At 34.3% G+C, this 27,765-nt stretch overlaps 1 protein-coding gene across 1 annotated transcript in view; it reads right to left on the bottom strand.

Annotated features, from left to right (window-relative positions):
* LOC136362673 (formin-like) overlaps positions 1-27,765 on the bottom strand; it is a 122,339-nt gene that overhangs the window by 76,985 nt on the left and 17,589 nt on the right. The window contains exons 3-5 of the mRNA XM_066321423.1: positions 24,038-24,099; positions 6,581-7,350; positions 2,876-3,026 (exon numbers count right to left, since the gene is read on the bottom strand). Coding sequence (XP_066177520.1) covers positions 2,876-3,026; positions 6,581-7,350; positions 24,038-24,099 — 983 coding nt within the window. The remainder of the gene's footprint in view (positions 1-2,875; positions 3,027-6,580; positions 7,351-24,037; positions 24,100-27,765) is intronic.

Below are 27,765 nucleotides of genomic sequence, written 5' to 3'. Positions count from 1 at the left end.
TTAAACACCTCCAGGGACAGTGACTCTGCCACCTCCCTGGATAGTCCATTTCAATGGCTAATCACCCTTTCTGTGTAGAAGTTCTTCCTAATGTCCAACCTAAACCTCCCCTGGTGCAGCTTACATAGGATATTTGGATATTTCTTGCTGAAAATGGCAGGTGTCTATCAGCTGTAAGTAAAAAAACAAGCACAGCATATGGTGAATTTTTTAATCTGTGTTGCCATACAGTGTCTACTACCTCGAAAAATGGGTAAGAACAGAACAAATTGACATTTCTATAGGCTTTCCACAGAAGCATCCATTTCACAGCCTAAACATACTGATTACTCCAACTTGTTTCACAAAACTAATAATTCTGAGAATAAACTGAATAATATTGTTTTATTTGGAACTGCAAAAGAGCTAAATAAGAAACAATTATCCACTAATTCTAAAGATAAAATTTTACTTCCAACTGAAAAAGGAACTTGACTGTGAGGCACTGATATAAGTCTCATTCAAGGAGCAAAGTACTGAATAATCATGTTTTAATAAGCAGACCTGCACCACCTATTGGTCTGTCATTTCCCTAAATACCAAAGAGGTGGAACTTAGTTTGTATAAGATGCTATGAAATAGGGCATAGTTTGTGCAGAGAAGAGGTCTAGTGCAGTGAGTAGGTCAGTCTTAATAGGTATCATTAATTTTAAAAGCTTAACTATTTCAAACACAACTACAACTTCATCACTGTATCTGTATCTTGCTCTGGAAGTTTTTTTAGAGAGCACAAAAAAGGAATTTATAAATAAGTACAAAATGGCACAGCATCAGCTGAATCTGTAATATATTATGAGTCTCATGAGATTTGTGTTTCTTAATGTTTACAGAAAGCATCTTTAACCAGACTGTACAATCCCCTATAATGTGACACGGGTACCATTTTTAAGACCAGACAAGCAGAAATTTATGTACTGAAGCAAAGAAAAAGATACTTGCTAAAACCCTAGCAGATATAATCGTTAGGAAAAAGGCAAGAAACTTTGAGACCCAAAAAAAAGCATGAGAAATCAGAAAATTAAACCAGCCAAATGGACAGCTTTCTATTGATCTACAGGAGCTCTCTGTTATGATCTACTAATAAACCCTCCTGTAAGTTAATAAAATGCCGTTCTACTAGTTTATCATTTGCAGCCCACCAAGACTGATCCACCGGAGCCAGCCAGCAGATATCTGAGCTTTCAGAGAGACAAAGAAAAACACAGGACCATCTAAGAGGGCCAAGTGTCTGTAAAACCATTCAGCTGCTACTGTGAGCCATTTAACTGAGAAAGGTGAAAAAACAGGCTATACTAAAAGAAAATGCTTCTGTACTCAATTAAATTTTTCTTTGAATTCTAAAAGTGGATTTCTTTTTTATTTTTAAATTGACCAAATGATGGAATGTTTCACACCACTGAACACAAGTTTTGTAAATTCTCATGGAAAAACCTACAGTTCCCATGGTTTGTAACGCCATCATCCAAATCCCATCAGTTTTCCAAACTAAAGACATGGCAATACATATAATTCTGAATTTATTTCTTGGGGAATTTATTTTTGTATTTTGTCACAGTATTTTAAAGGAATTTTTTTCATTTCACTAATTTCAGTAAAATATCCATTGTCTTGAAATAGTACCTATACATTTAATAAAGCAGAATAATTAAAATGCTGATAGAAATAAAGAAGATGTCTTTGTATAAAAATACATTGATTGTTCTCAAGAAATAATGCATATTATTATACCAATATGTTCTGTGAGTATTATCCAATTCAATTTTTCATAGAGATGTTCATGCCCACCCAACTTCAGTCTAATATCTGAAGGACTTGTAACAATTATTTCTTTGGTGTGTATTTGCAAATGTCAGCATGTTCCCATCCAGGCCCCATTTTAAATTATTTACTTTTTGCATGAATTTGACTTCTATAAATTCTACAGCCTTACTGATACTTCTCATTATCTGTTGCATTAAGACACAATACACGGAATTTATGGTCAAAGATGTTCTGAAAGATCTGAAAGCACCAACATGTTTCACATTCTATTTATTATAAAATTGAAAGTAGCAAGCACAGCTCACATGCCAAGTGCCCTCTTGTGGTTCCAAGCAGGTAAACTCAAAGAGATTTAAAATAGAATGAATGTTCAGTGCTTTCTGATGTGTAATCACACTGTTTTAGGAAAACAGTATTGATTATTATTCAGTTTAGAATTTTTTCTGGCAGCAAGTAATACTAATGGCATTTCTTTTTCCTATCTCTACATCCCAATTAGTAAATGCCAGCTGTCTCTGTAATGGATCATGTCTGAGGCAGACAATATCTGCACTACGGCAATGATGCAGCTACTGCAAGTAGGTTTGGTCATTAAAGACAGGATTGTCCTGCCCCTTCCTGACACACCACCTTAGCTACACTGGGAAAAAAATTTGCATTCCTTATTCAAAATGTTGCTAAAAATGTTATTTTTCCAGTAAAATTAATCTTAGTGGAAGAAAGATTTGCTGGAGTAACTAATGACAGGCAATTATAATAAATCAGCTCAAGGGCTGAAATACCAGATATCCACTTTCAGATATGAACTAGAATTTTAATTCTATTCTCCTATACAGTATTTCTTCTGTCTCACTGGGATGTGGAACTTTCATTATCAAAGGCAAAATATCTGCCAAAGTACGTAACAGCCCTGCCTTCCCAAGCAAGAGAATTGAGATAGAATTAGCAATCCATAGTTTTCTTTCCTGCTCATTCACAAAAAATCCAGAAATTAAAAGGGAGTTTTCTCAAAATGAAAGACTAAATAGTAACAAACAAACAAACAAACAGAGACAAAGAAAGAAACAATAAATACCTTTTTGGCCTTGGTTTTCTTTTCGTAAGTCTCTGATAACGGTTTTCTTTTTTCCTGAGTGGTGTCTTTGGAAAATAAATATTCAAACTCAGTAGTGTCAAGTATATCAGGTTCTTCCAGTGATTCCCATAATGTTGGCATAGCAGTTTTCCTATAACAGGAAAGGTATTAATAAAATTTCTAAACATTATGACTTCTAACCATAATAGATTAAAATCCATGATAGATTTAAACTCAAAGCAACACGAAGAGCATTCCTTTCCTATACCTTGCTCTTGTAAGGCGTCAGAAAGTTTTTCTATTAGCTTTAGTTATTAATTTCAGCTATTTAGTCCATGCCTGCTAGGCTATTGAAACGTATGATTCGTATTGTACCACACTCTGTGCAACAACAGCAGCTTGTGCAAATACATGTCAAGAGATTTCTACCACTTCAACTAGGATTAGAAGTACTCAAATGTCAGCTTTTTTGAGAAATTCCCAGTAATCTATTTAGACCTATAAAAATAAACAATATCAAGAAATAGTGAACAAACTTTATTCAAGAATATTTTAAGAGCATTTGGGGCAATTTGAATAGGACTTGATTTACTTAATGTTATCCACAGATGTTGTACGCTCATATTTATCCTCGTTGCAGTTCTCAGAAACTGGAGTAATTATGTGGCTTATATTTTGGGAGACTAGCCAGTATTCTTCTCCATTCAAACAACTGCAAATTTTTAATGTGGATTTTCTTTCCTTCTTTTTTTCCCTTCCAAGACCAGATTTAGTTTTGGATCAAGTTGGGAGCCTGTTTACACAATCCTCTAGTTTTATGTGGATTAGGCGAAAATAATATGTAGTGCTACAAACATTGTACATCAATTTTGAAAGGGCTTTGCTTCAAACTTTCCATGTTTCAGGAAAATATGTGGGACAAAACTTCTGAGTATTCTTGTTTGTTTATCAGTAGAAGGTGAGACCACTTCTTCCAGCAGATGTCACTAAAAGGCAGTGAAATTATTCGCAATTTTTAAAAAGTGATGAAAACCACTCTAAAATACAAATGGCTGATGTCACTAAACAGAGATGAAATGCGCAACAAAATGGAATATCTACCAATTCCAAAGGAATCAGTTTTTATTTTTTTCAAATTTAGGAATTTTTTTCTACTTAATATTTAACTATTATCAGAAATGTTTAAGAAACTTTGCATTTTTTTCTATTAGCATCTGCTGATGCAGCATATTCCATGTCACAGGACATGCTTAGAGCTCCACAGCTTTGCTCTTCCTGATATTCGTTATCATGCTGGCAATACTGAAAAAATAAAGGACACTTTCTGGCTCTGCAACAAGAAGTCCTGGAAAACCTCTGATCTGAGTATCAAACCCTTGAAGAAATTCCCAGTTCTAATACAGACCATGAAAAACTGGACCATTACATCTGGTGATCAGTAGTCTATCAGAATGCTATGAATTATACCTTACCTTGCAAAAGCTTGGTGAACCAGCACTGTTTCAGAAAGAAAACTTTTTATTTCATTGATTCAATGAGAAGAATTACAATAAAGTCTATTCATGGACCAACTATTTATTCACTATGAAACAATTACACTGAAGAAACACTGGGAAAGCAAAACCAAAATGATCAAGCCTCCTGCTCCAAAATATTTCAATTCTGAAAAATTTTGAGTTTCAGAAAATTTTAATTCTTTTTAATTCTGAAAAACTAAGAATATACAACTGACATTTCTCTAATTTCTTTGTTCCTGTCAAATATTTTACATAAAATATTAAGACCTTACAATGTTTCATTACACCAGAATAATGGTACTTTCTCATCAAAATAAATTCAGAGCAGCTGTAAAGTAAAATAATACTCATTTAAATCCACTTAACTGTAGATATTTACTTCGAAAGTGTTAAATACAGTAAAAAACCTGAAAATAAAATATTATAATATTAAATAATTTAAATACACAATTTATAAAATATAATTACAGAATAAATAAACTATAATAAATAATTTATAAAAAATGAGTGTATTACAATATATAATATAATCACACTATATAATGCTGTATGTAATACACTGCATGTATATATTGTATAGCAATATGATATTACTACGTGTTATGACTGTAGGCCGTATATACTAACATAATTTAACTTATTAAAATGTTTAAATTTATCTTCTTGGTAAGTGCTACTTGGGTAATGGAATTTTGAACACATTCAGATTTCGAGATCTAAATAATAATGTAATTTCATTATTTGCATTAACACACATTATTTGCATTAATTAACCTGAATTAATGAACAACTCTTCCTTAAAATAAAGTAGTCTGTGTCACTTAAGCATCCCCCAAAAATCCTTTCTGATCCATCCTTCCTAATGAGCTCTATATTACAATAATAAACAAGAGAAAGAAAGTTAGCATCAGTCAAATCCAAAACAGCAGCTGAGTAGCTGTGGCAATAAGGCACTAATGTTGGTTCAGAAAGTAACTGGGAGAACTGCTTTTCTCCTGTCAGCTAAATAAACAGGTAGCATAAACAAAGATTGTAGGATCGCTTCAAAAAACTTGACCAAAAATTGTTTATTTATGCCTGTTCACCAAATTACCACTTACAAACTAATCTATAAAACAGTATATTGCGTAGTTACTTTGGATTTGGTACAACAGAATACACTACTAGAAAACTGTGATAGAACCATAGAATGACCTGGGTTGAAAGAACCTTGAAGACCATCTCATTCCAACCCCTTGCAGAGACTAGGGTCAGCCTCCACTAGACGAGGCTGTACAGTGCCCCATCCAGTCTGGCCTTGAACACTTTCAGGAAAGAGGTCACTATCACTGTAAAGCATTTGTTCCTTACATTCCATCTAAATCTACCTCCTCCATTGCACAGATCCTACTGATATTGGGAGTTACTCCAACTCAGCTTCAGGACCTTGCACTTGGCCCTGTTTGCAGTCCCACTACTCAAGCATATCAACATCCCTCTGGATGGCACCCCTCCCTCAAGCACATCTGGGATTCTATCCCTACACTAAATCATAGAAAGGTGGGTAATTTTTAAAATTTTATATCTTTTTTTTTAAGCTGTAAGAGGTCTCCATCAGTACTGAGACTTGTCCATAATGGACAGTTCATGCTACCAGTTGCTGAGCTGCTTATGTTTATACATATGCTTTACTATTCCTGCTCTGACAGAATTATACAGAGAGATTAGGTTCCAGTTTAACTGTTCCGAGTTTCTAGAACTGGAATCAGAGAGGATGACACAACATAGTTCCCTGGAGATAAGATCACATGAAATGACTGGAAAGCAGAAATGCAACTAAATTCTCCCCTGACCAAACTTTAACATTTCAATTCTAATTCTAAAAAGACTTAATTAAAAAAAAAAAAATCTTTCTAATCTCTTGGCTATCTTTTTACCTTTTAGTGCTAAATCTGGAACACACCCTGTCACTATAGTTATCCATGCAATGAATTATTGGGAAAAAAAGCCCAAACAAAACATCTTTTTGCTATGATGCAAAAAGTTCTCATTTATAATATAGATATTTTAAATTTAAATATATTTTAAAACAACTGATTTTTTCAGACTTCTAGAACTGATTCAGGTTCTTTTTCTAGAATTATGTAAATTCCATGTCTCTACATTGACCTGTAAGTAGCAACTCTAAGTCCAAGTAAATGTATTTTACCTGTTATCTTGCAATTGTATTCGTGTCCAGTACAAAGGCTTCATGGGACGGCCAGGTTCAATGGCAGGCTTTCGAGGACCTTGGTTTGAAGATAAAGTGCTATTAAAAAAGAAACCAGGCCCAGGAGGTGGAGGGGGTGGAGGTAACCCAGATCCAGGCAGTGGAGGAGGAACAGGAGGTCCCAGCCCTGGTAGCGGAGGTGGTGGCGGTGGTTGAAAATTCCTACAGCCTTCAGAAAGTGGAGGTGGCAGTGGTGGACCAGATGCAAACTGAGATGGCAGTGAAGTCGGACCCATTGGCAAAGGTGGTGGTGGAGGAACTACAGAGGACAGTGAAGAATCAGGAAGGGGAGGAGGTGGCGGTGGTGGAGGTGGTGGTGGAGGAGGCAGCATTTGTTTTGGTTGACAAGACAAGACATTTTCTGATGACTGTACATTGTAATTGTCCTTATTTTCACTTTGGGCAGATATACTATGTGTCAAAGAAGAAATATTAAGCTTTTTGGGTACTATTTGGTTATTTTTCACAGCTCTGTTTTCTTCTTCACTGGGCTTTATGAAAGTTTCTCTGTCAGTCTGTATACATACATTTCGATATGCCTTTGGCGGGTTATCATCTTCAGTAGAAACACCAATATCCTTTGCTTTTTCATTTCTTCTGTTTAATTTATTATCAAGTTCATTCTTCAAATGTGCAATGGTTTCCTCAAGCTGAGCAGTTGAGACAGCATGTTCTCCACGAATATGGAATACCCTGAGTTCAAACTGAGACTGCAGAGCAACAGGAAAAAAACCTGTTAGTGCAAATATGTTCCTGAAGTGTTTATTTTGTAGTCTATTAAAAATCTTCACATTTAAACAATGTTCTTAAATTGAGCGAAGTGGGAAACACTTCCCTTTACCAGTTCTAAATTGTTTTATTGCAAGCTATTACATAATTGGACAATTACTAATCTTTAAAGAAATGTAAGCAGGGTGAGTTTCAACCGAAGATATTTGTAAGTAAAAATCAAGAACATCAATTTGGGCAAAATCTATGATGTACATTATCTTTAAGCATACTTATGGGTTTTCAATTGAATGCAATAATTAATGGTATAGAATGGAGAAAAGGTAACTTTTTCAAATGTTATTCTATTTAATGTCATGAGTTCATTCTTATTTCATTTCATAAATATGTCACATATACATATATATAGAGAGATAACATGTTAGGAAGTAAAAAATAGATTAAACACAACAGAGGTTGAAATTAATTCCAGATAAAACATTAAATAAAGTAATATCTCAATCTGTTAAGTGTTATCATCAATAAAATTCACAGAGGTACACATAAATTCTTCAAGTTTATCTCTACCATTAGATTAAAATTTCATTTCTTCCAGATATATTTTAATCTACAATTCAGGAAAATAAACATTAGAACCAAGAGAATCAAGAGGATTTCACTGGATAAGGAAGGAAGGAATAAAACCCTGCTTTTCTCACCATATGTCAGAAAGATACAAAACATTTGGCACAGAAATAAATCCTTTAAAAAATCCAATACAATCCAATACTGCTATTCCAGGTTATTAGGTCCCTAAAAGTTATTTTCTGTTATGCCATGATACTATCTGGCAGCTGGCTGATATTACCATGATTCTTTTCAAGACATTGACTCCTCAAAGAGAATTTTTCATGGTTCTTTCAGGATCCCACTACAAAAGGGAAACCAATCTTTTAACAGAAACAGCTAATGAGCTGTGATTTCCCCAAATTCCTACAGGCATAGGAATTTATGCTTAAAATTCCTATGCAGTGCTTGTCACAAGTGGCAACATAGCTCTCCCTACATACCATTCCAACTTGAGTATTAGAGCTACTAATTTACAGCATTAATTAATATGCATCCAAGTCATACATGTGTAACTCAGCATGGCAAATACAATGTAATAGTTGTGATTTTAGATTGGAAAAGGAAGCTTGATTAGATACAAACAAGACACTCATACTTACATGCGTACGATCAGCTTGAATTCTAACCAATTTTGTGAGATAAAAGTAAGCAATCTGAAAACACTAGGTACAAAACGTTCTTTTACATCAGCAACTATAAAGGTGGGAAATCAAGTTTAAAGTCTTAGAGAGAGAATCAAACAGATTTGAATTGGAAACAATCCAATTTCTATTAGTTTTATAAACTACTCAGAACAGACATTTATTTAGCTTTTTTCCTTTTCCTACTATTATTCTATTGGCACTCATCTTTATTATTAGTTCAATTCAACTATCACAAGATTTTCTGCTATTTGAATTGCTCCAAAGAACTTGCCTTTCTTTTTAAACTTGTCTTACTGATCCATAAATGAGGTAATGAAGCATGTTTGCCTTCAGAAATTTAACTGTTGCTGGTTTTTTTATCATAGTACTTTGCTCCTACTGGACATCAAAACTCCCTCACAGAACAATTTACTTTGAACGTTAAATATTTTCCCAGCAGTAAATCTGAAGCCACCTTAAAAACACACTGTAAAACAAGCACAGTATCTAACAAAACTATTCATTACATTTAAATGGGCACAAAAGCAACTGTGTTAGTATTATAAGCGTTTCCAAATACAGATCTCCAGTTTTAATTTATGGTAAAATTGGTAGTGTAAAGTAAAAATTATACTTGAGATGAAAGAATGAAAAGCAAGAAAAAACATAAAACTTCAACATTTTCAGAATAATTTTTTGTAACGTGAAAAAACACCCATAAACAAGAATTAAAGCTAAAATTACTAAGCATTAGTAATTATAAAAAATAAATAATACCTCTATTTAATAACAAGTAATTAAACAAATCTTTTCTTTTTGTTACTTTTTATCTCAAAGTAAGTCTTATCCAGCAAAGTAAGATTATCTTATATACCTATGATAATACTTTCAACAAAAGTGTCAAAAACATAAATATTAATATGTACTATTTTTATATATTTGCATAAATAATACATACATAATCTTAATAAAGGTCTACTTCCTGGAAATATTTCTTAAAATGAGATTAAATGCCCTAAAGTCATATGATGAATCAAAGGGAGAGCAAATATCATCAGAATGTAACAGTCACAACTATTTTAGGCAAGATGAAAAGGAAAATTATTTCAGCAGGAAATTAGATATTTGATGGAGGGAAGATATGGGAAGAAGGCTGGAGGAGGAGAAGATATTAGAAGGCAGCTGAAACTAAAGCTTAGAAAGCTATCCTATGCATGAATGAACATGGTTTATTTCTGAAGAAGGGTATAGGATTTTGAAATCTATCAAAGAAAATTTCTGAAAAAATCGCTGTAAAAATGAAAGCAACACACTACAAAGAACAACATGGGAGATGTTCATCAGAAAGCTTTAGATATAAAGGATACCAGTTTTTGTCATTTGAAAACGGCACTTGCCACTTTGATGACTGGTAGAGAAGACTGCTTGCTTGCTTCCCAGCACCATTCATTTAAGAAATCTGGATTGTATAGTTACATTCAATACCAAATTAACTATTGCAAGGAACATATTTCTATTCCCCTGACCATTTTATTTTCTTGCAGCAATAATTTGCTTTTTCAGAGAGTATCAAATTAAGCCCTCAAGCCTTGGTCTGTTGAGGTTCTCTGGCTTCCCACTGCATCAGTGATTCTTGCCAGTCCGCAATATTACTCCTCTCCTGTACAGACACATGCACAAAATTGAGACAGCTGCCTAAACCTCCATGACAGTAGAGATATATTTTTTCCAGGTTACTGCTACAAATACCATGTTTGAGGCATGGATATTTCAATAAAGCCTTATTACTATTTTCTCTTCATACTGCTAGCTTAAAATAAAAAGCCCTAATGTACTGAAATCAGATTTCAATCAACAATTTGAAAGTACCTGCCGAGTATCTTAAGCCTAATCCATACAGCAATGTGCTATTGAAAAAGTTGCCTTACTTTGGTACAATCTTTCTTGTATTAATTGTCAATATTAAATAGGCAAACAACACTATGCTGAAATACACTGTTAATATTCAGAATTCACAAGAATTTTATCAGAAAAGGGAACAGTCTGAAAATATATTCTACAATTCAATAAAGGGCGCTACAGTGTACAGAGCCACAGAAGGGATGGATCGGTGGTATGGCAATTCTACAGGAATAGGATCTGCAAAGGACAGCACATCACAGACTGAGTCAACCCTGTATTGGGATAAAAAAGAATTATCATATGCAAGAAAGTAATCTTTGTGCTTTATTCAGTACTAAAAGCTGTGTGTTTTTTCAGTTTAAGAGAAATTCTGTCTCTGTGTTCATGACCACTGCTATTGAAATTTGGAGCAGCTCATTTGGTCTTAATTTTCTAGGTTCAATCAACAATGCCTTTTGTCTCCACCTCACCCTTATTGGATAATGGTCCCCTTGTTTCCTTGGTTTCTTTCTGTTTCCATTGCTGAAAAATACTTTCAGTGAACCCTTAAATTTCCTTTGCAAGACGTGATTCAGCTTGAGTGTTCTGAAATGCCCTTTTCTATTTTCTGAATTCTAAAACTAGCCTTCCTGGCTTACAAATTAGTTTCTTTAATTTGTTGAGATTTGTCTGGTATCTGCCATTGAAATGGACGTGATCCATTTTCCTTGGGTAAAATCAATTCACCAAGCAAGTGACCCAGCTGACTCTCAGACCCCTTGAACACAGACATTTATATTTAAACTTACAAGGCCTATGTTACCCTCTTCCTAAAAAATTATTTCTGTTAAAGGGTAAAATAAAAGCCACCACTAAAAGAAAAAAATGTACCCCTCTTTACTAAAGTACATGATATCAGAAGATTATGCAAATATCCAGAAATACTAATACATTATAACCTGGAAAACAACAGAAATGTTTGGATTGGCTTTCCAGTGTCTTCTTGTTCTCTCCCTTTACACCCATCCCTCTGGTGTGTGTTTCCAGTGACGTCCTTTTGGCACCTGCTAAGTGACTTGACACAACACAGAGAAAAAAGGCAAAATATATTTTCTGACAATGCCAGCAACTCAGCCTTGGTCCCATGAGACTGTGAAAATGATGAAGCCTATGCTCAAGGAAGAAAAATTCCAAATTTTGAATCAATGGTACATTGATTCAAAATGCCATTAACCAATAAAGTATGAGATGATAAATCATAAATTAATCACAAAAGAGTAAACCCTCTCATTCATGTAACCAACAGGTTTTTTAAATGTCTTTGAAATGATAACGTGGATTGACACGGACAAATCTCAACATCAATGTGACAGCTTTTCTCTCTGCTCTGATATGTGAGAGAAACATTAGTCTCATCTAATACAGTCAGTATAGTCAATTCAAATCAATTAAATGCAATCAACTGAAGTATATTTGTTGTTTCACTTTTTGATATGACGTGATTTTATGTGAACAAAAACTTTTTAACCATGACACAGAACTGTTTTAATATGAAAAGCTGTAGAACAATTTGTATGTAACGACACAGGGAAAACACAAATTTCTACAGCAATCTACATTCAAAAAACAGTTGCTAACTTATTAGTCAAGATTCATTTGCACCATAAATGTTTAAAAATCTCAAGAATTTTAACAGTAAAACATAAAAAAAAGTTCTCTAAAACACTGCTCAGAGCAAGCAATATGCAGAACTTTTGCTTTGAAACTACCAAATTCATGCTCCACTGTCAATGCCTAATACTTTTTCACTAGTGTTTACAGTGTAATTCTACTCTGAAAAGTGACTGTGTAAAAATGACACATATTAAATGAACAAAGCTGCTCTAGGTATATCAGAGACAGACCCCTTCTTTAACTGAGAAACACACACTTTTACAAGTTTTTACTCTAATTAGAGTGGAAAAATAACATATTAGGGAGAAAGTGAGCTCAATTTTATTCCCTTCTCTGACTTTTATACAGTGATTGTTACGTCTAATTAGTTACTTATGCCAAGACATTAAAATAATAAAAAGTGGGAACAAAGAAGACACAAAGTATCCAGGGATATAGTTAGTAGATGTGGCTATGTTCCAGTGAGGAGGATATTAATAAAGCAAAAAGCACAAAAAAAAAGAAAAAAAAAAGAAAAAAAAAAAAAAAGAAGAATTACTGAGTTGCCAATGAAAAGCTCTATTAAATATACTTTACAGCTTTTTTTCCTGAATATTATTTTAGCCATCAAAGTAGTGTGCACAGACAAGAGAGGAAAAATAAACTTTTCAGAGAGAGCCTCTAACTTGGTTTTGTTCATTCTAAGTAATTTAATCTTCAGTTTTTGGAAAAGTTCACACTTTTTTTATTCTTCTATTGTGTTGACAAAAGAAAAGAAGCGCTTTTTTGTTGAATCTCTGTGCTTGAAAAAACATACATTTGTTTTTAATTTTAACAACAATCAGAGATTTAGCAAAGGATTTCTCCACAGGGAAAAAAAAGTTGAGCCCATGCCAGTTTACATAAAATAAAAATTCCTCTCTAACAAATACCTCAACAAACAGAACAATTACATATGGTATATCATCGTCAATGGTGCATAGCAAGGATTGTTCCTACACCTCACAGTTAAAAAGTAATGACTGACCATTCTCAAACATTCCCAGATCTCTAAATATTTGTGTAGGTAATGCATACAGAGCCCAATTCTCTTTCCAATTTAAAAATAATAAATACATAGCTTTATAGAGGAAATGTAGCAAAAGTAGTTGGGACAAAAGACAAACAAACCCCCCAGCTATTTCCTACTCATTGTCCTTACAGATCCACTAGACTCAATATGTACAAATAACTGGCCAAAGGCTGACAGTAGAATACAGTGGTAACAGGAATTTGATCAGGCACATGAAGTTATCCTTGGGTGTCCTAGGCAGGGCCAAGAGCTGGACTTGGTGATCCTCACGGGTCCCTACAATTCAGCATATTCTATCACTCTGGAATTCTGGTTCTTTTGCACTAGTGATAAGCTTCCAATGACCTCCAATGTATAAGGTAACAAACACAGTTTCATTTTTATCACTATCAGAAGAGTATGAACAGCCATGCAGAACAGATCTATGAGACAAGGACACTGTAGATGTTTTCTGACCAGGACCATGTATTTTAAGAGATTATTTTGTACAAGATACAAACTGCCCCTTGCATTATGGGCTGCACATAGTCCTATATTTTTTTAAGCTCCAGCATCTTCTCTTGCTGCTCCTTGTGGACCTTCCATTATCTCTTAATATTTTGTGCTCTTTTCTATGCTCTTAACAGAGTGATCTCAAAGCTGCTTTAAAGTTTGCTTTCCTCATCCTGATTGCCTTGTGTCTGCTCTGTAAATGTTTCTGTCAAGTAACATTAATCTATGTATTGTTTCAGGCAGATAGACACATCCTTCCTTCAGTCCGTTCATGGTTAAGACCTACCATACAACCAATTTAGAATACACAAATCAACTCACTTGGAGAACTTTTGCTATACAATACATAGCTCACAACAGCTCATCTCTAGTTCTTTTTCTACAGCTGTGCTACATACATGTCACTTTACTCAGATCAAAAGTTATATAAAGTTACCCTATATAAAAAGGGTAAATAACTTCTCTATAACTTCTAATGAAATAATCAGATAGAGCTCTTGATGTGCCCTTAAAATTTCTTGGCAATCTTTCAAGATCCTGGAAGTATTATGAATCCATAATTATATATGGAAAAATATCCCTAATGATGGCCATTTTACTCCACAGCACACTCCACGTTTATGGATCCTATTATGTCCACTTCACCCGGTAAGTGAGGTACTCTACTGTGGAATCTCTGTGCCAACAGAGAAATCTCACTGGAATCTACATTCTTCTTGTATCAGATTTATATCAAAAAGAAAATTATTAATGCCTTGGACTCACTTCTTAACATAGGCACGTTTGCCAAAAAATGTCATTCCTTGGGACAAATGATAAAAAAAACTCTGAAAAGCTAGACTAAATACCACTTATTAAAGCAAACTGTTAACAATATGTGCTTAAAAGGGTAAATTTCAGGTTATTAATAAACATTAACAACAGATAATTAAACATTTTATGCAGATTTTAAATATTTAGTACATAATTTAAAAATTTCCCAATAATACAAAAGTTTCTCATTTGAGAAAGTTTCTCATGTTTTTAAAAATAATAAACCCATGAAAATATTCAACAGACAAAAACCAGTTTAAGCCTGCATGTATCTCAGGAAGCAGTGAATTCCCAGAAAATGGAATACTACACACACTGGAATTTGCCAAAAAGCAATGTACAATAGCTACCTGTCATGCCATGCAAAAGAGAACAATCCTTGTGGAAAGACAAGCTGATTCTTCTATGTGTTGATTTTTCCTAAATGTAAGCTAGCTTTTGCTAGGAAAAAGAAATCCTACATAATGTGTAGAACATGGGTATCCAGCTAAATTGAGTCCAACCTAAATTTCTAGGAAAATGTAATTTTGTGGACAATTTAATTGGCAAAATCTCTAAATATTGTTAAACTCTGTTAAACACTTAAATTCTGCAGAACAGAATGAGATGACTCAGCATGCAACACACCAATAAATGTAAATGATATACTGCGTGCAATTTCTCTGAGGCTAAGCTAATGAAAGAATGAAACCACACCATAAGATAAGAATTAATTTCAAACTTTTGTCGAACTAGGACCACGAACAGTTAACATGCAAAATACAAACATTTCTCTCCTATCACAAACTTTGTAGTCACTATTGTACTCTGCTTCTCACTTGCAGCTGCTACCTTAGTCTTAGGACAACCTCAGTTATTATGTGTGTACAGACACAAAAATACTAATACCTATTCTCTGCAATGTTCAGAAGATCATATGCAAGGAGGAAAAAAAATCCCTGAATAATGTTACTAAAATACTTTAAAATACAATATGTAGAAATATAGAATGATAATTAAAAATCTATAAGAATAATTCATTTAGATGATATACTTGAGATAAGTTGCAGTATTTCTCAACCGCCAGGGAAATTACATGAATCATTATGTGGCACATTTTACATGTGGCACATAAAATGTGAAAACAATGCAAAAGAATGGCTGAAAACAAGATGAAGATGAAGTTTCAGTGACAAAAAACTACAGAGGCAGTATGGATCCAATAAGAAAACTGATTGTAGTAGAGAGCAAGTTGTCTGTGATCTTGGGAGAATGTTTTTGGACACCTAACAGCTTTTTTATTACTCTGGCTGATTAAAATGAAAAGCCCTACTACTAAAATGTTCTTTTTGATGAGGTTTTTTGCCATGAACTATAGACCTTGCAGTCCAGTGGGATACAAATCCTTTGATCCTGTGCAGTCACATAAATTCAAAGTCGTAAACCAACATTGAATCTGATTTTATTAGTGTGGCTGATGTTGCCAGAATTGTAATGCAACCTTGTTTTTGTTCTCTTTTCTTCCTTTTCTTTCGGGGAGGAGATGGAGAGTTTACTGTCAACATTGCTTCACCATATAAAGAACTAATTTCTTTGGCAACCAGGCTACAAGATCAGGCACTATAACAAAGCTTTGTAACTATATAGGAAAGCAATGATATCTGTTGCCAAGTTGCAACTTATATAACCAATTACCAATTATTTGGATTAAGCAAAAGCTGAAGCAAAAAGCATTATTAGCAAAGCACATGGAAAACAGTAACCAAAGATAAAGTTACATACCTATAGAAGGATACGAACAGCAATGAATGCTTCTCAACAGGAATTATTCAGCCAAATAGAGCCATGAGAATTAAATAAAAGTAACTCTACACTTCTAGAAACTGAAAATTTACATTCTCCATAATGAACATAATTTTTGTCTAAAAGTTCTAAGAATTTTTAGAGACAATTACCCTCTCCACCCAAATAGTGTTCTCATGTGCAAAAAGCGATTCTACACAGATAAACAGAAGTATAATAACATCAATTATGGAAATGACTCTGTGTAAACGACACACCTACTTTAAGCTGACATACACTACACGCTAATTATGCATCACCACACTACTCTAGACACTCCCATTACAGAATTAAAAAAAAAATATTGTACATGAAAATATCTTAGAAAAAACATATTTGATCAACTACTCAAAAGGGAGCAATCAGAACAATCATAATTTTATCTCTTTCCATCAATGCTTCCGTGTAGTGCAGCTATGCAGAAACTTTTCTATAGAACTCATCCAGTGAGCATGATGGGAGATATTCCTGATCAAAGTTAAAAACTGAATAATGAGAATGCAGCAAGATTTTAAGACTTCTGCATTATGTGTGCTGAAGTTGAAAGTTATGTAAGAACAAATGTGGACCGTCAGAAAGAGACACAACATCAGTATAGTAAAGGCATGATGATATTGACTTGGAAAAACAGATTCTACATTTGCTCAGACTGCAAAATTCCTGCAAGATGAGTCACAAGTCATTTTAGTCCGTTTCCCTCAAGTAGTCACCAATGATACTTCTTCTTTTACAAAAAACTATCTTGAGATTCTGGGATCCAATGTATAGTTGCAAAGTGATTTAAATATGAACTGTGACTGAACATATATGCAAATGTAAGCATCCCAATAAATCTGTTATATCTCAGGTCTGTGAATAATAAGATTACATGCCTACCCTAACACATATTGTAAAGTCCAGTTTATACTTAAAACATCCTGACAAATTAAAACTTACAACAGTAGAAAAAAATGTAATGAAACTACCTATATTCAGATCAAATCTTGACTAATAAAGCAAGGGACGGTATCGCCCACTGACCAACCAAAATAAAATCAAGTACTGAATAGACTGTATTCATTACAGGATACATATTCTAGACAAAATTGCCCACATCTAAGTAAAACTTCTACTGTCACCCCAGACCAAAGTCTTTGCAATCTATCTCCTACTGTTTTCTGTCCTAATTTCCAGGTTGCCTCTTTTACCCTTCATCTTGCCAGTGTAGTTTCTCAAGACTGTATGCCACAAGAACTGCCAGTCCTAGTATCTCTACTCACTATTTTTTATGTGAAATTGTACCTTTCATATCTCCATACATATGTCCAGTTCTTGATGTCTGCTTTGCTTTGCAGTGGGTTTTCTTTTACATTGCCTAACCATCAACAAGGGGATCAGGAGACAAATGTTCATTTTGAAAGCATCCTCTGAAGGGTTATCCCCACCTAATAAGAAGTAACTTGTGGAAACCATTAATCAGAAGAACTTAGTTTTGACCCAGTGTTATTTTATAACAACTTTGGTGGCTTTGGGGAAACAGCAATTGAAAGTCTGTTCAACACCACAAGATGTAATCAATAATCACTAGATATGCAAAGGCAAAAGGGGCTAAAATCTGATTTTTATTGAACATGAGAAAAAACAGCTGTATTTAAAAAAATTTAACTCCCAATTTCAGACATGATTTCCCTTTATCAACAAAATGTTCATCCTTGACAAACTTGTCCCTGTTCTAAAATCAGGAATATTAGAACTATAATTTTTAAACAACAGAATATTATGTATTTAATTCAGAAAAAATGTCTAACAGCGACTAGATTTGAACAAATATCTGGCGTAGTAAATTTCAAAGTGCAGATAATTTTGGCAGGAAAGCAGGGGGTACATATTTTTAAAACCAAAATGGTAACTTTGATACTACTTATTTTTTAACGGCTTTTCTAATTCAATGATGACACTTCAATTAATTTCTCTTGTATACAATTGTTTCCTGTGTTAGAGAGGTCTTCAGTATCTGTGAAAATAAAATGTCATCTTCTTTAAAGTGTGTGCTCTACTTCATTGTCCTGACTGCATAACATATCTACTTGAGGCAAGGTAATGGGATAAATTTCCATAAACTATGAAAAATGCAGCAGGTTATAATGAATTTTAAGAGTTTTGTTTTAGCCCTACTTAAGCCAAATGCTTTCTAATGTGTCTAAATTTGAGCAGGAACTCAGTCTTGCTGAAGTTTTGATGCTATAAATTGTCCTGCTCTGTGGACATTTTAACTATGTACTACCATGTCCATGTGCTGAAATGAAGATATTTTCACTGTTTTCAATACAGGGAATATTGTCTGTGGTATCTTCTTAAATAAACAGGAGAATCCTTGGATCAACATGTGGAATTAACAGCATTCTGCAGCTGACATGAAGTTTAAACAATCCAAGTCTCACAGAGAAACTGCATTGAAAACAGCAGAATGGCAATATGGCAAGTGGCCATATTGGAAAAATACCCACAACATAATGAAGGAACAATCTTCTGGGATATTCAAGCTATCTTATAAGAAATTAATAACAATGTAAACATATTGTTAAAGGAAAATAAGGATGAAAAGCATACATTGCATCAAAAATATGACATATAGGAAGTCAAAGGAAGAGAAGAAGGGTATTTCCTTATTGTAAGTATCAGAGCACAGTAAGGATGATTGTCATTAAGAAATTGATTGTAGAGTACAATTTGAATATAGACATTGAATATAGAATATATTTGAATATAGAAAATGTAATGTGCAATTTTTTAAAACACTAGCTAAGCACTGAATTGGGGAATATCTTCATACAACACGAAGAATCATTCCAAGCTTCCTTTCTCGATGAAGATGAAATTGTCAAGTGGTTCCAAAGAGATTAATGCTGCTTTGCTGTAGAAAGTTACTGTTTTATTGCTCCTGTCCTTTGTTCCCTAGTCTACTTTACCTTCTCTAGCACTGGCTATGCAAATTTTTCAGTACAGGAAGATTTTTTTCCTGCTGGGATTTTACTATTTTAGGAAATGCAAACTTTAAAGATAATGTTGCTGCCATTGTCTGGGAGCCTTAGGAGCTCTGAAATCAGTATTTAAATACAATTTCATAGGAGTTCAGTATCTTTTTTCTCATGACTTTAATGCTTTTTTCAAGTCTCTATGTTTTTTTCTCTCTTGCATCACAGAGGCTCTGCAGTGAACAGGGAGAATTCCTTCAAGAGGACAAAGTAGCCAAGCAGATTCATAAAGGCACTCAGTACACACACGGTGGTGTAACCATACATTTAGCAGCTGAAAGACTGAAGCATTTCAAGTTAGGCAAGATTAGTATCAATAATTAACCGCAAGCTGGGAAACCTTCATCAGTTCACCACATGGAAATGCTGAAAAGCCTGAACAGCTCATTAGGAAAGACTGACTAATAAACCTTTGCTGACCTTGGCTGCTCCTTTGAGCTGCAACTCCACCAGAGAGAGAAACATATACGATACAGATTTTCTTCTATATGCATGCCGGAATATGAAAATACAACAGAGAACACTCATAGCAGCCAGGGACCTTATGGACACATTTTATCTTATAAAAGTTAAAACAGCAATCTCAGCATCCTGAAGCAAAATCTTATTACCAAAAGTATATATTCAAAAGCTTTGGGTTTTATAAGTTGTGTGCCATATCAAAGCTTTCAACACTATTCATCACTGGATCTCATATCTTAATAGTGACTTCTGACAAATCATGATATCCCTGTCCCATGCAAGAATTTACACATGCACACACAAAATTGAGGGGAAAAAAAATCTTTTTCTCCAGAAAGGCATCATAAAAATCCTTAAGAGCATCCAGGTCAGATTGCTTTGAATTTAATCTGCTTAAAAGTATTCCAATTTGTTGTAATAGTCTACCTATAAAAAAAGAAGATTTAGGCAAATCAAAATACTGTAAAATGTTTTGATTTGGTGTTAAAACATCCAATTTGTGATGTACGCTCTGAAGCTGAAATGAAGTTTTTTTACATCTAAGCAAAAGAAATTGTCAAAATAAAACTGAAATCACCCACTTCTATAAAGAGGTATTTTGATAAGCATTCTGACATACAAGAGCTTTCAATACTATTTATCATTGTCTCCCACAGTTGAATTAAAACTTCCAAAATGTTGCAGAGAGAAGCAGCATCTTTGTTATACTCATGTTATAATTAAAGAGCAATGGAAGCAATCACAAATGGAAGCATACTGACCATGAGGGAAAACAAATGGGAAGGGGAAAAGACAAAGAGACAAGGAAGGACTTAATAAGTATGAGACATGAAAAAATAGATTTGTAAAAGAATGAAATGGTCATCATAGAGCTAGAGCTTTATTACTTAATAAAACCTTAAATGTTTTTATGCCTTTGAGGTCTCAGTACAAAATAAAAAGAAATTATCTTTAAATTATAAGATAATTTTGACTGGTGCTATGACTTTTCCTTTCACATTCCTTTTTCTTCCACATTTTTCAATGTTTTCTGGGGCACTTTGAGGCACTGGTCTTTAATCTCAATTTATGATATGAAATAGTTTTCAAAGTTAAGGAAGTTCTTCTGTGAAAAGGAAATTACTTTCTACCTACTTCTACATTTCAGCTCTTAGAACCTTCACAGAAAAACAAAAATGCAAACATTACCAAAGAGGCCACAAAGGTCACTATGAACACCTCATGATACATTCTTCCCTAAATGAGGCCAGCTTGTTCTTTCTTAATGTCAGGGGCAGCAACCACACATTAGGCAGCATTATACCAACTGCATTACCAGACACTATTTTTTAAGTTTCAATAATATGTTTAAAAGTGTGATAGATGCCACTATACAGGTATTTCTTTCTAAAATTTGCCATGAGATATTTTAAGAGATGTAAAAATAGGATTTTATTGTATAATATTTATTGAATAATTTATAAGCTAGCTATAGTTAATTTTTTATCAAATACCTATTAACCTTTCTTGCACTATATTATATTACATGCATTATGTGATCCTATTATGTAATATAAAAACCTGGAAATGCTAATATTCTCAGTTTGGAAATATATAAAAGATCTTGTGAGCTGGTGGAAGCCTAACAACCTGTACCAGAGAAAGACACCCATGCACAGGGTACAGGGTCATAGGACAGCTAAGGACTTTCCTTGTATGTTCAAAAAGCAGCATGAAACTCCCACGTAACTAAAGATGAAGGGATATTTAGTACCTTTGTTCTAAAGGGAACAAGGAGACATTAGGGAAAAACTTAATTTTTTACTCATTTTACCAATTTAACTTATGGGAAAAAAATAGGGCGCACCCTTGTGCCACTATGCATTGGGTTAAATATTAAGCACTGCAGAAAGACTATTGCCTTTAAATAAATTCCTTTCTTTCAGAAGACAGTAGTCCATTTACATTATTTTGATTTATGTTGTTGTCATCTACTTAGTTGGTTATTAGCTACTGAAGATTTGGTTCTGCTGCACAAACACTATTAAGGTGTTGATAGCTACAACTTTTTGACTGAGCAACTTCAATTCTAGTTTCATAATGTGCAAGATAATTTCTGACCTGACACTAAAGCAGATACACAGAAGACAGTGGGCAGGATGTCACCACACTCAGTTTAGAAGCAAGTATGAAATGAGCACACACATTTGGGAACTTTTTCTGAAGGGCTCAGCTGACATCTAGTGGCAAGAGCAGGGAAAGCAAAACACTTTTAACAGTACAGAACAGAAATTGTTCCATATCTTTAAAATATATTAATCAGTATTTTGTAAATATTAAGTGAAAAAATCAAGAAATCCTTTGAATGCAGCAACAGCATTACCCTTCTTAGAAATTACTTTCACATGGATGATTCAGTTGAATTATACACACTAATTAACCTTTCAAGAGTTATGTGTTATGTAGGTTGTTATGCAATAAGAGATGGTACAGATTTATCAGTAATTGAATTGGTGTAATACATGCTGTAATCTTAATAAGTATACACATAAAAGTCGATCTCAAGTGACATCAAAAATGGAACAAAGCTTCTAGTTTTTGTGATAACATTAAGATGGCAACATAAAATACAGCACAGCCATTCGCCCTCCTTACCCAGTGATTGTTGTGCATTTTTCAAGACTGCTACACTCACTGTAACTTCAGTCTCACAGATTCATCACCAATCCCTACAAACTAGTGGTATGGGTAAAGCCCTGGCTGCACTCTGGGTGTTCTGCATGAAGTTTACAGGAAATTAACACAGCGATAACAAATATTGAAGAATTAAAAACAATCTGGAATTCCTGTTCACATAACCAAGGAAAAAACCCTATAAAACAAACAGTACAAAAGTATAGGGCACTTTCTAATGCTAAAGAATAAACATACCACTCATTTATAGGCCACTATACACGGGTATCAAGGGACAGGATCTAGATAATGTTGCTTACTTTCACCTTCAGATGACACTCTAATAATATTCTGAGAACTCTCCCATACATATACCTTCCAGAATTTCTTAACATTTTTCTAGGCCTTTTAGGAATAACAAAGACTAAGAGTCTCATTCCTACCCTTTTGCAGAGAAAGTATGAAAATCAAATCTTCTTCATAAACACCAGATAGAGAATTTGGATCAGTTTGCAAAGAGCTGGTTAGGAGAAATTCCTGTCTGTAGGCTCCTTCAGTGCATAGCACAAAATCAGATTTAACCCAAGAATAGTTGGGATACCTACCATCATATTTTTCTGTTATACCCTTTAGAATAAAATCCAACAAATGATTGCATTAAACTATTAAACAATTTCACTCCCCCATTATATGTTCCCATTGAAATTTTATAATGTCGATTTCCATACTTTGCATTATACAATCTGATATGTCTAATGACACAGTCATTGTACCAATGTACTGGATTATCAGAATTTCTGTGTTAGTAGATCTGTTTATTTTCCATTCTATTTGCCTTAATGACGACAAACGAAATACTGAATGTTTTGCAACTGATGACCTGTATACTAACAATTCAGCATATGAACATGTATTAGAACACAGTGCAGCTATACTTAAGAATATATCATAACCGGTGACAAAAGGAAGATGCTGTTCCTTTAAACTAGGAGTGATCACCAAATTCAGTTATACTGCCATTTAAGTTCCTGTTCTTATGATAAAACACTTTCTTGTAATATTTCATTTTACTTACCACAGCCAAGGGGAAGTGAGTTCAAATACTAAACTGTTATTTGATTTTGATAACTAGTTGGTCAAATTTACACTTTAAAAGAGGAGACATCAATACAGACTGTTCAACACTATACTTCAGAAAGTCTTACACATGCTTATTTTCCTGTTAAAATTACAGAAAACTGCTTCTACAGTAGCATGTTTAACTGAGATAGAGTAAGTAGTTAAACACCAGTACCAATGTGAAAATACTGCACTGCTCTGTTAGCAGGAAGAATTTAATAGAGCAACAATAAGGAGAACTACAGAGAGGAAATAAACTGCTTTTGGACATCATTTTTGAATGCAGGTATAGATTTTTAACAAATTAATTTTAGCTGAGCTGGCAGTCTCCTGAAAATGACTTCTAGAAAGAAGGAATTAAATTCTTAACATTTGATAAGAAAGTGTATGTTTGCACCATTTAAATCTGTAAAATCCACTACACAGGGAAAGAAAGTAAATAATTACAAAAGTATACCTTTAATGTTTCAATTTCTTCTTTATGTTCCCTCTTTAAATGCAGAATGGCAGCTTGGTACTCTGCAGAAATAAAAAAAAGTACATTCCCTTAGAGTCAGAAAACAATGTGCCATCTTTGGCACAGAATATTTAATACTACACCACTAGGTCCAGAATGCTGGTACGGGCTCCCAAATAAATGACCTTTTACAGGGGTGATGGAAAAGAAAATCTGAACACATGAATTAGCATTTTTTTTCCAAGACCACATGACCAGATTTTCCATGGTATTTCTGAGGGAAGAGGATAAATCAGAAGTCTTCCATGCTGAGAAGGGAAAAATGGGGGAAAGATATGACATACTGAAATAACAACAGAAAATTTAGTTTTGCTTAATTTTGCAAATAAATGCAGAACTGATAGGATATCATGACATGGACATGCATGCACACAACCCCCCTCACCTGAATTCTAAAGCATTCAACAAATACAGTGATTTAAATGGAACTTCAAACACGCAGTCACTATACGCAGTCAAATTAGATAAAATAGCAATCACAAATACAAATGAAGACATCAAAAAGTACCAAACAGTGAGATACAAAGAATTCTTTCTCTTAAAAATATCATAGAAAAATTAGTTACAGAGTTTAAGTACAGAGCACCATGCATGAGATACAGGATAGCTCTGTCATTTAGCAAGAATATAACAAAATCCAAAGGCTGAAAACATGAAACTGAAAGCCAGAGAAATATAAATCAGCAGCGAAAAAACGAGGAGGCCGGGCATTGATCATACAGGTTTAGTGATGGCATAGATTTACCAAAAACTAGTACCACTAATACTATGGCTCCCCTCAACCTTTACCATGACTGCACTTGGCCAGATGAAGAAAAAGAACCCCCTTCAAAACACTGGTGTAAGGCTTTAAGAAACTTTAAGAGAGTCTTTTGTAAGATGCTGGCCCAGAAGCTACAGCCCTCCTAAACAAGCCACTAGAGTTTGTTCTTACATGATCAAAGTCCCACTTCTATCTGTTTTCAAACCAAAACTCATTCAAAACTGTGTTTACAGTTTCCTGGCTTGGCTTCTGCCTTCTCAACTAAATCCTAATTTAAACAAGGTTTGAAAATAGCTTGACGAATTTAAATTTTACTGTCAATGGTCTCTAAGACTAAGGAACTTGTATGATGCATTGACCAGAACTAACAAAATAGCATTAAAGTATCAAAGTATGGACCAAAGTACCAGATCAGAAAAATAATCCAGTGCTTAGCCGCTCTTTTCATTTTTTTTTCCTTTCTCTCTTCAGAGCACATGAAGAAAAGAGGAAATAAAAGGTAACTTGATCATTACCTGAAATCTGCATGACATGGAAGCTTTTAATGTAAGGTATTTTCATGTAAAGCTATTTTTTCCAAACACAGGTGAAGTTATATTCAAGCAGCTGAGTTGATACATAAAATGAAAAGAGATCAATATTTTACAAAGCATAAAATACAAACTTTGGTGATTCCAGCCAGTATCTACCTAAACTTCTCCTTGCCCTCTAACAGGTCTCTACTTAGAGCTTTCCAGCATGGGAAAACTGCCTGACTGCTCTGCTGGAATCACAACAGGTTACGTCTACAAGCTTCCAGATTTTCTGCTGTTAATTCCTTTGCCTGGTCGATATTCCCTCTGGATACAGGCTCTGCATATCCATTCACCTAAACAGGACTTAAAACTGTTGTCCCCAGAAAAAGTTGTGACCCTTCTCACACTGCAGGCCCTTAAGCACTCAGTTTGCAGGGCATGAACCTTACGAACGTCCTGACTTGAAGTTTAGCTCTTTAAGGTCACATGATAACTGAAGCAAATAACAGGCTTTGAAAATGCTCCTAACAATCAGTTCTTAGTTTGGCTAACAGAAGGATACAGATCTATCTTAACAAAAGATCTACTTTCTATGTGGGATTGTCCAATGATTAAAATTCTTTGAGATTTGGGTAAGAGAGTCATAATTCACCTATGCTGACATGGACCTGTACCAGCAGCACCAGAAGCAGATTTTTTACCATGTCTACCCATTCCCAAGCCTCTGTTGCTTATTTTTTTTTATATTGTCACAAATGTTTATGCAATTAGAGAATGACAGAAGAACCCCCATGAAGGAAATCTAACACAGTGTAAGAATTATAAATTATTTTAGCAATTAAGCATATGTCATTGTTGGCACATGTTTCTCATTGCTTCTAGCTGAAAGCTCTGAAGCAAGTTCTAGAGATTGTTTTGTTTAAGCTTTGTTCTGAAGCAGAATAAGACAGAGTGTAGCAATTCTTCTACTATTTACTTATTCCTTAAAAATATGCTTAGAAAGTACTAAGTTATAAGAAGTAATAATCAAAACTAATTTCTTAAAACACTGCTACTGCACAAAAGTCCACCATAAACTGATATAATGTAACAGATTTAATATGATATATACTGACTATTATATAAACTGACATTCAACAGCATAAGCTTATTTTGGTTCTTTCTACCATTATATTATTTTTAACTAGAAGAAACTATCCATTCGATAGAAGCTGACACTCAGCAAAGTACTTTAATTCATTTGCTTTAATTAAGGCAAATGTTTCTTTTTCTGTACAAGATATTAGTATGAAAATCACATCACAATTATATTGTCTTGCATAATATAAAGTAACTCATGTCCATTCCATTTCTGTTATGTGAGGTCACCTTAATTTACTGTAATTGTATAAAGATTGGTTAACATTTTAAGCAAATAACCTCTATACAGAGATGGTGATCAGAATCATTAAAATGCTGAAGAATTTGACTAGAAAAAATAATTGCATTCATGTAAAAAAAATCAGTTCCTTAACATACTGGCAACAGAATAATAAAGTTTAATTATGAAGAGTGTTGGGATGCTGCTTGATAAGAATCAAAACAGCCAAGTAAAAAACAATGACATGTTAACAGAAGGAACTACACGGGGAACAAACTATAAGTCAAACTTTATTCTGAAACTACTGAATTCTTAAATTTTATTTAACTAAAAAAAAAAATTCACATAGACTACACAAAAAAATACAGAAATACCAATGCATCACTGAGTGATTTTTCTAGGTTAAAAATTAACAACGTCAGAGTTTAAGAAATCTGATGTGGCTCTGTGTAGCCAGCCTGATTCTCACATAATCAGTGTAACTCATTCAGCCTCCTTAGTCAGGACCCACGAACGCCTGAGGGCAGCTCTCAGAGCCAGCCCAGACACAAGGTTGCAGATCAACTGCAGGACCCTCACTTCCTGGCACTGCCGTACCTTAAGGACTTTCCAGACTGACACACAAAAAAGCTTCTAATCACAAACCACAGAACGGCTGAGGCTGGAAGGGACCTCTGGAGGCCATCTAGTCCACACTCTCATCTCTCCCAGAGCTGGTTGCCCAGGACTGTGTCCAAAACGCTTTCAAATTCTTCCAGGAATCTCCATCCTCCTCATCTTCTGGGCAGCCTGTGCTAGTTTCTCAGTCACCTTCACAGTGAGAAATTGTTTACTGATGTTTAGCCAGACCTTTCTGTGTTTAAGTGTATGCTCACACTGACCCTGATACCATGCACCACCTGGCTCTCTCATTTTTACACTCTATATTTTATAGGTCCAAGCTTATCCTTGTGCCACAAGATGACTCTTTATCTACTTTGTCAGGGGGGTTGCATTTTCATAAACATGTCATTGTAAAATGTTTCACTAA

This window comes from Sylvia atricapilla, chromosome 6 (genome assembly GCF_009819655.1).
Source record: "Sylvia atricapilla isolate bSylAtr1 chromosome 6, bSylAtr1.pri, whole genome shotgun sequence".
Classification (NCBI taxonomy): domain Eukaryota; kingdom Metazoa; phylum Chordata; class Aves; order Passeriformes; family Sylviidae; genus Sylvia; species Sylvia atricapilla.
Note: the sequence above shows the minus strand (reverse complement) of the source record. Positions and strands in the feature narration are given on the sequence as shown.